The 13,385-nt window shown below is 54.2% G+C and overlaps 1 protein-coding gene across 1 annotated transcript in view; it reads left to right on the top strand.

Annotated features, from left to right (window-relative positions):
- Positions 1 to 7,688, top strand: part of LOC119856188 (phospholipid-transporting ATPase ID-like) — a 133,727-nt gene extending 126,039 nt beyond the window's left edge. Inside the window, 2 exon segments of the mRNA XM_038403408.2 lie at positions 3,090 to 3,220; positions 4,870 to 7,688. Coding sequence (XP_038259336.1) covers positions 3,090 to 3,220; positions 4,870 to 5,085 — 347 coding nt within the window. The 3' untranslated portion in view covers positions 5,086 to 7,688.
- The last annotated feature ends 5,697 nt before the right edge of the window (positions 7,689 to 13,385 follow it).

Raw genomic sequence — 13,385 nt, 5'->3', positions numbered from 1 at the left:
ACACTCATGCATACCCATATACATGCACATGCCCTCTAGCCAGGTGAATGCTGCACATATCTGCAAACAGTCCTCCAAATAAATCCCTTGAATTGGATTTAATGCAGCCTATTATTTATATCTCTTCTCCAACATGCAGCTGGGTGGAGTTTGGGCCCCACAAATATTTGGGGAATGTTTGTCTATACAAATTTGTTTGTTCATATGTGAACAAGCTTGTGTATTGGTACCGGAAGGTATCGAAGTGTGGTCACCCAGTCAGGGAGAGAATCTATGCTATGTGACTTTAGTGCGCAATCACACATCAAAATAGCAAATGAATGCTGGTGACAAATGATTTGTGAGCAGCCCTCTGACTGACGTTATTTTGCATAAGTGCCTATGAGCACATGCAACCTGTGAACAGCATCATCGGAATGAGTCCGTCCATGGACAGATTGTGAACAGGAGGAGGGGACTGTAGCCTCAATGAAGGTGTTTGCTTCAAACAATCCCACCAGCTCCAACATCTCTCTGCATCCAACATGAATAGAGCTCAGCTGGGAGCATCTTTTAGTTTTGGAAGCCCTAAGGTTTGTTGGTTCCAGTCTCCAGTCAGTGTTTTGGCTGACACACACTGCAGTGTCACAATCTCCTTAACTCCTCCTGGCTCTGTCCTTCGGATGAGAGATGAAACCAAGCTCCATTCTGCCCATCTGCACTTAGATGCCTAGGAGATCAAGAGGTGACTGTAACAGACAGCTAGACATTGGGGCGACATGGAAAATTACAGTAGGGTCATAGGAACAAGAGGGAAATCAGTGGAGGAATCTGCTCAGCATCTTAGATTTCTACACACAAATTCAGGGAGTATGGGGAATAAACAGGATGAACTGGAAATATTAGTGTATAAACTAATTAAGACTCAGTTGGCATCACAGAGACTTGGTGGGGAAAGTCTCATGACTGGACTATTGGTACAGAGGGGACAACTTGTTCAGGAAGGACAGGCAGGGAAAAGAGTGGAGGGGTTGCATTATACATCAAAAATATGTACACTTGTTCTGAGGTCCAGATGGAGATGAGAGTCAGACCAGTTGAAAGTCTCTGGGTAAAGATAAAAGGCGGGGAAATAGGCATGATGTCATGGTAGGGGAGTCTACTATAAGCCACTGAATCAGGAGGAGGATGTGGGTGAGGCATTTCTAGAACAAATAACAGAACCATCCAAAGCACAGGACCTGGCAGCAATGGGATGACTTTAACTTCCCTGGCATTTGTTGGAAACGTCATACGAAAAAAAGTAATATTTCCAAAGTTCTTGGAATGTCTTGTGGACAAGCTTTGTTCCAATGGCTTCGAGCTGGTATTTTAGAAGAGAGTCAAGCATTGCCTCTGCCTGGCTTAAGTAGGACTGACGGAGCAGCAGGTGGACATCTCCCGAGCAGGCCTGCTACAGGCTCTCTAGGGAAACTGAGGAAACCCAACACATTGAGGATTACATGTCACACAGAACCTTTTACCGTAGAAGCCATCTTATAGACCAAGGATATGGACTATTCCCTGTTCTGCTTGGACAACCCCCAACACCAACTGACCTCTCGATCATAGATATCTGTAATGTAGCCATCTCATAGAAATATGGGGCTAGACGGGCCTCAAGACGTCATCAAGTCCAGCCCCCTGCACTGAGGCAGGACCAAGTAAACATAGACGATCCCTCACCATGTTTGTCCAACCTGGTCTTCAAAACCTCCGGTGATGGGGATTCCACAACCTCCTTTGGAAGCCTGTAGACATATTGTTAGAACATTATTTTCTTAATATGTAACATAACCTCCTCCTGGCTGCAGATTGAGCCCAACACTTCTTGTCCTACTCTCAGTGGATGCAGAAAACAACTGATCACTGTCAAAACAGCTGATCACAGCAGGCAGAAAGTGTTGGAGGGGCGAGGGAAGAGTTGATTGGTGGGGCAGCCGGCAGAGGGGAGGTGCTGGGGGAACCCATGGAATTGGTGCCTGTAAGTCTGCTTATTTGAAATCCATTGTCCATTCTGTGCTGCTGCTCTCACTCCTTCTTTTCCTCAGAATCATGCAATCTCTCATTTTATGATCACTTGCACCCAAATTCAACTTCCTCCCTCAGATTTGCTACCAATTTCTCCCTGATGGCCAGAATCCAGTCTAAAATGGATGTTTCCCTGGTTACTTCCTCCACTTCCTGAAACAAAAAGATTTAAAGCCTAGGCCCAGTGGACCTGGATACTTTAACTCCAGTGAGATTGTGTCAGGAGAACATTCAGCAGCATTACTGCCAATAGCAGTAGCATTAGACACTGTAAGGAGGTGCTTACAGGATGCTTAGCCCTGTCCAAAAGCTGAAGGAATGGAAGGGAGAACAAAGTGTGGGTGTCTTGGCTTTGGATAATGGAGCAGCCTTCCATCTCCACCCGAGAGCTGCCCTGCAAGTTTTACCCTGTGGGCCTGACAACTCTCCCTCTATAGCAGGCGGCCATTTAACTAGAAGGCTGTGCAGATTCCCACAGGACCACAGTCCTGTCTGCTCTCCGAGTGCAGCCACATTAGTAGCCCACGGTGCTTCAGGGAATCGTGCTGTGCTGGGGATTCAGTATGTGGCACTCTCCCTTGGAGTTCCTGCAGAGCTAATGCCCTGGGGAGGGGCTGCAGGAGGATGACTGTCTTTGGAGGAGATAAACATCGAGGTCTTGACCTCTGAGAGTCATTAAAGAGCCCCTGCCTTTTTATAAAGTGACAAGCTGTTAACGCTGGCATCCAGCAAACTCCAGTTCCGGTCATTCCTTTCTGCCTCCCTAACCCCGCACTGCAATTGGATTTGGACACAAGATTATTCTTCCCCTGCTATCTCAAACTGGTGCATTGTTGTGGCTGTGCATTGTTGAACCCTGCCAAGTCCCACCTCCGAGTGGGCTGGCTGTCACTGGTGGCTAACATGAGCTTTGGGTATAATTTGCATATTCCAGTGTGTTTGCAGAGTGCTTTGGGATCCCTCCACATGAAAGGGACTGTATGAATGGAAGGGCCTGCTACTGCTGCTGTCATGGCTTTCACTGTGCTCTTGTTTTTCAGGGACAGCTCGAAACACCCTCAGTCAACCCAGTGTGTGGCTGGCGATCTTCCTCAGCATCATCCTGTGTGTGCTGCCGGTGGTTGGCAGTCGGTTTCTGAAGGCTCAGCTAATGCCGACCGTCAGTGACAAAGTAAGGGGATAACAGAGCAGGAGCCTGACCTGTGCTGTCATAGCCCCACTCAGCCTGCTTTTCGCAGTCAGTGTCCGGGGGCCTGGGATTGCTCCATGTGCGAGTGCTACCTGGACTCGCGCCTGTAGCCCTGTTTGGGAAGGAGGGTTTGGCACAGTTCAGACCGTCTGCAGCCTGAGATTACTGAGACATGGATTAGACTGATCTGGGCGTGGGGGGATTGGGGAAGCAGGGCTGTTTTTAGGTGCAGGGTTTAAGTGTTGTGGCTTGGTGACAAAGCAGCCGTGCATTTCACAGCCAACAGAGCCGCCCCTGCTACTGCAGTGCAGGTGTGCAGTTCCTGGCCCAGCCTCCCAGATGTACACGTCTGCTTGGGTTTTGCTGGCTGAAGGGACCCACTTCCTCTTCTGCTAACATTCACACGCTCCTCCGGAACCAGCCTCCCTCCCACACCCAGGGAATAAGAAGCGGAGGTGGGGCTGTTCGTGCCGGGGATGTGTGCGGGGGAGGCTGGGAAAGGCAGGGGAGGGCTGCCATAGTGAGGAGAGCAGGCTGGCCATGCCACATTAGTGTGAAGGAATCTCCTGGAGGAGAACCCCCTCTAGCAAGGCTGCAGATGATGCTCTGCTTCACTTCCGACCAGAGCAGTTTGCTAAACGCTGCTGCCCCCCCCCCAGTGTTTCTCTTCTTTCTGCGCTCTGCCAGTGTTAAGGCACAACATCCCTGAGCAAGGCCTGTGGCTGTGGCCCTTGCCTTCTGATCACACCACTTGATCATCATGCCCTTGGTCCCTGCAAAGCTCCCCAGAGGCTCTGTGGGAAGGGGAGGTGACACAGTTAGATTCTCTGCCACTAAGGACGAGGGTGATGGTTCCACAGAAAATCGGCAGCTAGAGAGACAGAAGAGGTGCCGTCCCCGAGGACACATTGAGCTGAAGTTGAGGCTGCTCAAACCTCCCTGCTGAGTTTAGCTGACTCTTGCCACTTCGATTGGGATGACCAGTGTTTGTGGGCAGTGGGTGGGTTTATTGACCTACAGTATTGGACACGGGCCTGGCCCAGACTCTCCAATCAGTTCCCTGTCCATGGCAGGGGAGCTCAGAATCCCAGCTCCAGGCTGTGGCTCGCGCCTGGCTCCCTACAGCAAGCACACACCACTTTCGGCAAGGCCCACAGTGCCTGCGGGACAGGAGCTGTCTGCTGAGAGGGCTGTTCTGGCTGGGGAGGGGTCCCGGCCGGCTGGCAAGCTGGGACCTAGGTAAAGCCTGACCCTGAGAGAGGCCAAGGACCTGCAGCTCCCATTGCCTCGAACAGGAGGTGCAGAGGGTCAGCATTTCTCCAGACCCTGCCGCGGCTGACCCAGCCAGACTTCCATCTTCGTTGTGCTCTCACGGGCCCGGTGTCTATAGCCAGTCTGGCTCTGAAAAGACACCCTGTGGCTGATATTTGAAAGCCCTGCCGTGTAGGAGCAAGGGGCTGCTAGGAACCATTTGTACACAGCCTGGTTATTGCCTCTGGGCCAGTTAAAGTGTCTGCAGGTACCTGCTTCTGCCTGTGAAGCACAGGACTGTGGACTGTCCCCTGAGCAGAAGGACGTTCCAAGCCCAGCTGTCTCTCCCACCTGCTGAGCAGGATGTTTTCTGATTTCAGGTCCTACGCAAGATCAGAGAGGCCAAGAAGCGACCGCTCCCTCCCTTGCCCAAGACGCGCTTGCGCCGTACCAGCACCCGTCGCTCCGGCTACGCCTTCTCCCATCAGCACGGCTTCGGCGCGCTCATTATGTCTGGGAGAAACATGCGGCCTAAACTGCCTTTCACCGCAACAGGGATGTTTTCACCCAATAGTGAGAAAAACAGACACAAGTGAACGAAAGAATCAGGGCAGCCAGAAAGGAAACTCTGCTCTGCACAGCGTCCCAGCCTGCACCTGCCCTGGACTGCCCTGTCAACTCCTCCAAGGAGGACTCAGGCCTTCCCTTTCCACCCAGGCGTTCTCTCTAACTCCAGCTCCTGCTCCGAAGAGCACACGCTGCTACCAGGGAGGCAGGGGAAGGGTGGAAAGAACAGGATGAGTCAAAGTTCTTAAATGTGTGGCATTGACAAGCTGAGAGGGGCAAGCACAGAGCAGACCAACCCCCCCATCCCTCCGTGGCCTGAGAGAGAGAATGTGCAGGGGAACGCCCACTCCATGCACCCAGATCATCCGTGATGCCACTGCTTCATCCCCTCAACCCCGTACCTCCGAGCACAGTGAAGTCAGGGTGGAGGGAGGGCAGAGCTATATAAGCTCATCCCATCCACAAGGCTTGTTTCTGCCATGAACTATGCCATGAAACATTCAGAGTTGTATTCATCCCTGGGAGAACTCCACTGACCCCAGGGGTGACTGGGGCCCAGTGCTTCAAACCTCAGCTCCCATATCTTTGCAATCTAAGTAATTGTGTAGCCATTTGTCCAAAATGTACATGAGCATTTGGAGAGTATGAGGTAGGAAATGACCTTCTGAGCTGGTGGGTAACTCTGTCCAGGTCTACGGCCAGTGCCCCAAGCACAGCCTCTGCCTGCAGGTGCAGCCCCCCTACCTTTGGGAGGTGCTGCAAGTTAGGTGTTCAGCTGTCCAGGCAACACCCAGGGGAAAGGGCCTGCAATTGCGCTGCCCTGTGGAACCAGCCTGCTGGGAAATGTCACTGTTCTCAGGTTTTGCAGCCAGGCACCAGCAGTTTCTTCTAGACTTAAAACAGAAAAGCACCAAAACACTAAGTTCTTGAATTCCACAAATGCTAGAGCTGCTCAATTAAAGTAAAGCTGGGAAATCTCTTCCTGAGGATCCCTCGGGTCATGGCTAGGTCTCACAAGGGAACCTCCATCAGCAGGCGGCTTTCCAACCAGACCCGTCAAATTCTGCTCTCCAGCACAAACGCCCAGCTCCCATGGACTTCAGTGGAACTGAAAGAGAGCCTCTGATGGCAGAAACTGAACCTCCATGCACTGCACGGGGCCGATGGGAGGGTGCAGTTTTCACCCTTACCTCTGAGTGCCCAGCTCTTTAACATGCCAGCCCCCTTATTCTGTCGCTCTCTCCCCCTTGTCTCCTGAGCAGTATGGGTGAAGGTTTAGAAGAAACCTCCCTAGGCTCAGGCTTGGTGATCTCCAGTTTCCTGAACCAAACGGTTTTGCCTGATCTTTCGATTTTGGTTGGAAGGTGAATCCATTAGTCATGCAATACAGACAGCTGACTGCCCCTAAGTCCCGGGTGTGAGGTCAGAGAGCTCTGTCAGACAGCAGCAAGGAGACCTGACAGACTAGAAACTGCCAGTCTTGGAGCTGCTGAGCCATTGGGCCTGGTTCTCCAGTCTGTTACACCAGTGCTATTCCATTGGCTTTGGTGAAGTTACCCTGGTGTAAAGCCAGCATGCTGGAATGGAGAATCAGGCCCATTAGTGTTACTAACCCATCTATATGGAGCTGTCTTGCCTGCAGGACAAAGCAACCTCAGCTGGGTGCTCTAACCACTTACAGAGGGTTGTAGGGCTGGATTCTTTGCTTGCTTGGGCTGGGATTCCTGTACATTACACGTCAGCGGTAACGGGGTTCTGTGCGGAATCCCCCAGGCACTGGCAGAAGGGAGTGTTACTGCGACAGGCCTAGTCTCCCTGGAGCTCCTTGTTACCTGCTGGGCTCCTTGTTTTAACAGTGACTGCGTGGAATTGTTTATGCTCTTCTAACAAAGTGTTTTATTCTCTGGACATGACTCTCCTCTGGGCTTAGCACCAGCAGAGACAGAGGGTCGATTCTACCTGGACTCTGGGGATGTGTTATAAACCACAGCATTAGCTTTCGGACCTGGGGCTGGATCTACCCTTGCACAGTGGGGGAAAGGAATATCCCCTACCCCACAGTGACATGTGCTGCCTAGAATCAGCTGTAACACCAAGCAATGCAGTGCACCGTGGGGAATCAAACTGAGCAGTGCAGTCATTGTTCGTCTCCTCTCTCTGGCTTGTCACGTCCCCGAGACCATCACCTCGGCACTCGGATTTGGATAGTGTCTCACAATGTTGGCCTCCCCATGGTACCGAAGGGGAGAGTTTAGATTGTTAAACTGACATCCCTGAAGGCTCAGCTTGCCAGGCTGTCACTAGCGTGTGATGTAGTGGGCTGCAGTACTAAGAAGGAAAGGCAGGCCAGCTGCTAATGAACCAGGGAAGCAGTGGGACCCCAGACACAGCTCTGATACGGTTTGCACACAACACACCCTACTTGGTCATGGGTTGAAGTGGGACTTGCAAATGCTGCATAAGACACGCAAGGGATGATCCACTTGGTGAACTTGCTTCAACTGCAAAGACTTCAGCAGTTTGACAAGACCAATATTTGTTTTTAATGTGTTGAAATTGGCCCTGGTGTTCCACAAGCATCTCTCCTTGGTTTGTAAAATAATTTTTTAAATATAAATAATGGCCAGTGGGATGAATAATGTGTGTGTAATCTGTTCCTTGATCCTTGGGGCACGAGCAGGTGCATGTATGTTATTCACTACATGGATCTCAGCATTAGGAACATAGGGAGAGCCAGATTGCATTAGAGTAGCGAGCCATCTAATCCAGTATCATGACTCACAAACAACCCAGACCAGCTTTAGAGGAAAGTGGAGGGGTGCCGGAGCAGGGAGGGGGTTGGAGGAGGGGTTGTGTGGGGTAGCTGAGAGAGGGATTGATGGGTGGTCAGAGCAGGGACAGGTCATGGAGGCAGCTGGGTAGAGTAACCATATTTCCTAAAGGGAAAACAGGACACAGTGCGGGGCTGGCCCGAGCATCCTTCTTCCCCCCCCCCCCCAGCTGCCAGCCTGCCTTGACATCTGGCATCACCACTCGCCCCCCCAAATGTTCATCCATGGCCCCGTATGGGGTGTGCCCCACTTTTTTTTTTTTTGGCACAACTGGGCATTTGTCCCATTTGCTCTTGCCGACTGACGGTCAGACAAATGCCCAGTTGTGCCAAAAAAGCTGGAACGTCCGGGATAGGGCTTAAAAAGGGGACTGTCCTGACCAAACGGGAAATATGGTCACTCTACAGTTGGGGGAGAGGGCAATGGTGATGGGGGATTCGAGTGGGGAGGGTTATGAGGGGCAGTTGGGGGAGTAAGTGATAGGGGGTGTGGCACCATGAGGGGCAGTTGAGGGAGGGGATGGGGGGGTCAGGGCAGGGGTTGAAGGGGAGAGTCATAGGGGGTAGCTGGGTGAGGAGGCGATGGGGGGGTCAGAGTGGGAGGGTCATGGGGTACTTGGGGGAGAGGTGATGGGGGTCAGAACAGGGATTGGAAAGGAGGGTCATGAGGGCTGGTGGGGAAGAGGGATGGGGGCTGGAGGGATTTGAAGGGAGGGTCATGAGGGCTGGTTGGGGGGTCAGGCTCCATGAGGGCAGGTGTGGGGGTGATGGGGCAGTTGGGGGAGTAGGTTGATGGGGGTGGGGTACCATGAGGAGGAGGTGGGACTCCATGAGGGCAGGTGGGGCAGGGGTGATGGAGGGTCAGGCTCCATGACGGGAGGGAAGGGTGATGGGGGTCAGGGTGGGGGCAGGTGCGGGAGGGGTGCGGGTGCAGTTGGGGACAGAGGCTGCCCCGGTCTCTCAGCGCTCAGGGGCGGGGCCAGTGCGGAAGCCCCGCCCCCCGCCGCAGAGTGTTGACGGAGCTGGGGCTGGAGCGGCCGAGCTGGGGGTTCGCGTCCCGGCTGGGCGGGGCCGATGGCTGCAGGGCCCGGAGGGCTCTGGGGGTCGGTGGCCGGGCGGGCCAGGGCTGCGGAGCCCCTGGGCAGGTCTGGCCCCCGGAACCGGGTCCCGCAGCCCGCCCAGGCTCTCGGCCGCGCCCCGGGGGCTCCCGCCGCTCTGTGCCCAGCAGCGGGGCCGGGGGGTTGCTATGCACCTGCCCTGGGGGGCTGATGCGCCGGGCAGGAGCCGGGGTCCGGTCCGGTCCGGTCCGGCTCGGCTTGTCCCGCTTTGCCCGGGACAGTTCCCAGCGCAGGGGGGCCTGAGCCGCGGGACACCGGGCTGGTCTGCTCCGGAGTCCGGCCCGGAGCCAGCGGTGGTCGGGGGTGGGGGGATCCGCAGGGGCCGGGCTGGGTGTGAGCTGGGCTGTGGGGCTGCGCTCGGGGGGGCGGGGGGATCTGCATGGGCTGGGCTGTGGGGCAGCACTCGGGGGGTTGCGGGGGCAGGAGGATCCACAGGGGCCGGGCTGGGTGTGAGCTGGGCTGTGGGGCAGCGCTCGGGGGAGTGGGGGGATCTGCACGGGCACAGTTGGTTGTGAGCTGGACTGTGGGGCAACGCTCGGGGGGGGGCGGGGGGATCTGTATAGGCCGAGCTGGGTGTGAGCTGGGCTGTGGGGCAGCGCTCAGGGGGGCAGGGAGATCCTCAGGGGCTGGGCTGGGTGTGAACCGGGCTGTGGGGCCGCGCTCGGGGGGTAGGGGGATACACACGGTCTGGGGGTGAGCTGGGTTGTGGGGCAGGCTCCTCACTCCAATTCCTGAATGGCAATGGACTGGGAGAAGTGCTGAATACTGGCCGGAGCGGCTAGTGGGGAGGGCATTGCCCTGCCACTCAAAAGACCTGGGTTCAATTCCCGGCACAACCGCAGACTCCGTGTGTGACCCTAGGCAAGTCAATCTTCCTGGGGCCTCCTTCCTCGTCTGCACAATGGATGCCAGCATTCCCCCGCTGCACAGGAATGCTAGGAGGACAAGCGCATTAGCAGTTGGGAGGTGCCCAGATGTCATGGTGATGGGAACCAGATAAATTTCTAGGTAGAGCCACAGATCCCACTGAAGGAAACAGGACCTGGGGTTGCTCAGCACAGCTGAAAACCAGGCCACTTGCTCATACTTGCTGGGTATGGGAGCTCACTGGCTGGCACCTAGGACTGGAAGTATTGGCCTTCGCTTGAGAGGCACTTATCAGATGAAATAATGCTTGTTCATGGTGTTATATAACCGACCGGCACTAAGGGTGTGCAGCATCTCACACTGCAAGTCTGTGCCAAGAGCCTAGCAGCACAAGCTTCACTGGGCGGGCAGCAGAGAGAAACTGGGAGCGATTCCTCCTCTAGGCCAGGCTGGCTGGAGACAGACCCCGGCAGGCAAACATCCTGGGGAATAGAAGGGGCGACGGGCATGTCGTGCTTTTCAAATTAAGAACAAGTCTGATCAGGATCCAGTTTCCAGCTGTATCCCATGGGAAGGGGCCTGATCCATTTAGAGCTGAAGTCTAAGACTTTGGCAGGGGGCTTGGCTTTGTACAGGAAGGTAGGGAGCTGACAGCTCAGCAGAGCCAGGGGCTCCACCCAGCAGACAGGGGGTTATTAAAACCTGAAACAAAGACTCCAGCCTGACTTGCTGCACTCTAGATGAGGCTGTGTTCAAAGCCAGAAGCACGGTGCTGCTGATCAAGCCATAGGCATGATGGTTTCACACCTATAGGCAGCCTCCCAAACAGAGCCAGCTAAAGACTTGCATCTGCTGGGCACAGCCCCTTACCCTCACATCCACCCGCCATTGAGCTGCGGCTGGAGGAAGGTCCGTGATGGAGAGCGTAGGCTGGGCGAGAATCCCATCGCCCGGGATGGTCCCCATGCAACAATGCTGAACACGCTGCCGTGAACAGTGCTGCCCTGGCCCCGGCAGGGAAGAGCCAATCTCAACAGGCCAAATGGATCCTGATATAACACCACTGGAGACTGGAGCTACACCGGGGCTGCATGTACCCCACGCCCCATCTCTACCTGATGATTCTCAGCACACAGCGGCACTCACACCGGAAGAAGAGAAGCTTTTCCAGCCAATGCTCAGACACTGCGGGCGCTAGGGGCCCTCAACAGACACCGACACCAAAATCCAGGCATGGCGGGGAGGGGTAAAGCATTCAAATCCCTGCACTCCGGGTTAGCACACCGAGGCAGGCTCAGAGCCTGGGGCTACGCTGCTGGGTCTGTAGTTTTGTTTTGCCTTATGAGATCCAGTGTTAGGAGCTCTCCCCCCCCCCCGCTGGAAAGGGCCCTCCCAGCCCCAGAGAGGAGGCTAGATTGTGGGGTGGGACCAGGATAGAACAAACTATTGGCACAGCAATTCGGCCCCCGTTGCCGGTGTCTTTTTCCTCTGCTTCTGTCATTTCTCTGCGTCAGCTGATGGGCAGGAGAGGCTAACAGGGCACCTTGGCTGCTAGCACAGGACCTGACAACCCAGCCCTCAGGCATCATCCACATTTGCATATTGACCAGAGAGTTACTGAGAAGTAACCATGTGGTAATTATGCAAATCATTCACCAGCTGGCCAGGACCAGCAGAGATGAGAAACCAATGCAGGCCAGCATTGGGAACGCCCATGACAACTCCTGATCAGGGTCATTCAGACCACACCTAGGAGAGCATTTGCTCTGGCAGATTACCCACCCCCGGAGCACAGCACCCCTGCATGGAGCCTGATAACCAACCCCTGCCCCAGCAACCTCACACGAAGCCTGGACACATGCAGGCTGACTGAGGACCACTGCACAGCTTAGGAAATGCTACATTTAGTTGTGCAAAGCAATTTGAAGGTCCTTCACCTTCAGTACAAGCAGCCCCAGAACACAGTACCCCATCTTCGCCCAAGCACCAGGAGCTGCTCCAGAGCCCACTACTCTACAGTACAGCTAACGGGGGCTGCAGGCCATGTGCTCGGACTCTGGGCCGCTGGTCTCATTTTGGCCACTGCTGATCTACTGCAGTATAATAGAAGTAACATGAGACATGCAGGGTTTGGGGTCTAAACAGATGGTGCTTGCTGGCCTTCAATGGGAGCAAACAGGAGCAGGGTGTATTTTCACACCAGATGTGAAAACAACGAGGAGTCCTTGTGGCACCTAAGGGTATGTCAACACTACGAAATTAGGTCGATTTTATACAGTCGATTGCGTATGTCCACACTAAGCACATTAAGTCGGCGGAGTGCATCCTCACTACCATGGCTAGCATCGCTTTACAGAGCGGTGCACTGTGGGTAGCTATCCCACAGTTCCCACAGTCTCCGCTGCCCATTGGAATTCTAAGTTAAGCTCTCAATGCCTGATGGGGGCAAAAACATTGTCGCGGGTGGGTTTGGTACATGTCCCCGTCCCTCCGTGAATGCTATGGCAGACAATCATTTTGCGCCTTTTTTCCTGGGTTACCCGTGCAGATGCCATACCACGGCAAGCCTGGAGCCCGCTCAGCTCGCCATCACCATACGTCTCCTGGGTGCTGCTGGCAGACGCAGTAGTGCATTGCTACACAGCAGCAGCTCCTTGCCTTTGCAGCAGACGGTGCAGTATGACAGCCGTCACACATCTCCTGGGTGCTCCTGGCAGACCTGGGTGAGGTCGATTGGGGCGCCTGGACAGACATAGCTATTCTCCTCTTAGAGCACCGAATGGAGGCCCCAGACTCCAGGTCATTCTCTTCTTTTAAGTTTCATCTCATGGAGATTCAGTCCTGCCTGGAATATCATGTGAGCTAGAGGCTTCTGCCTCAGGCTGCTTTCCCAGCCAGCAGCACCACACGGTCACACCTACCCCAGCCTACCCCATGCTCCCATGGCTCATGAAGCCTGGACAGTAGTAAGGAGCAGTTCAACTATAGGCTGAGCAAGTGCAGAATGGTGGTAGAATGTCTCTTTGGATGGTTAAAAGCTCGCTGGTGCTGTTTGCTGACTAGGTCAGACCTCAGCACAACCAACATTCCCATTGTTATTGCTGCTTGAAATAAGGGGGAGACGTTTATGGTGGGGTGGGAGGTTGAGGCAAATTGCCTGGTGTCTGATTTTGAGCAGCCAGACACCAGGGCAATTAGAAGAGCACAGCAAGGCATGCTGTGCATCAGAGAGGCGTTGAAAACCAGTTTCATGACTGGCCAGGCTTCGGTGTGACAGTTGTGTGTGTTTCTCCTTGATGCAAACCCGTCCCATTTATTGATTTTAATTCCCTGTAAGCCAACCACCCTCCCCCCTTTGAAATAAAGTAACTATTGTTTTGAAACATGCATTCTTTCTTTTAATAATTTTTTTAAAAAATTAGATAACAGACAAGGTAGCCCGGGTGGGGGTGGAGGGAAGGACAAGGCCACATTGCTTATTGTAGCCACGTTAAAAATCAAACTGTTTGAATGA

The sequence above is a fragment of the Dermochelys coriacea genome, chromosome 5, assembly GCF_009764565.3.
Source record: "Dermochelys coriacea isolate rDerCor1 chromosome 5, rDerCor1.pri.v4, whole genome shotgun sequence".
Classification (NCBI taxonomy): Eukaryota; Metazoa; Chordata; order Testudines; family Dermochelyidae; genus Dermochelys; species Dermochelys coriacea.
The sequence above is the reverse complement of the archived record's forward strand: the minus strand, read 5'-3'. Positions and strand labels throughout refer to the sequence as shown.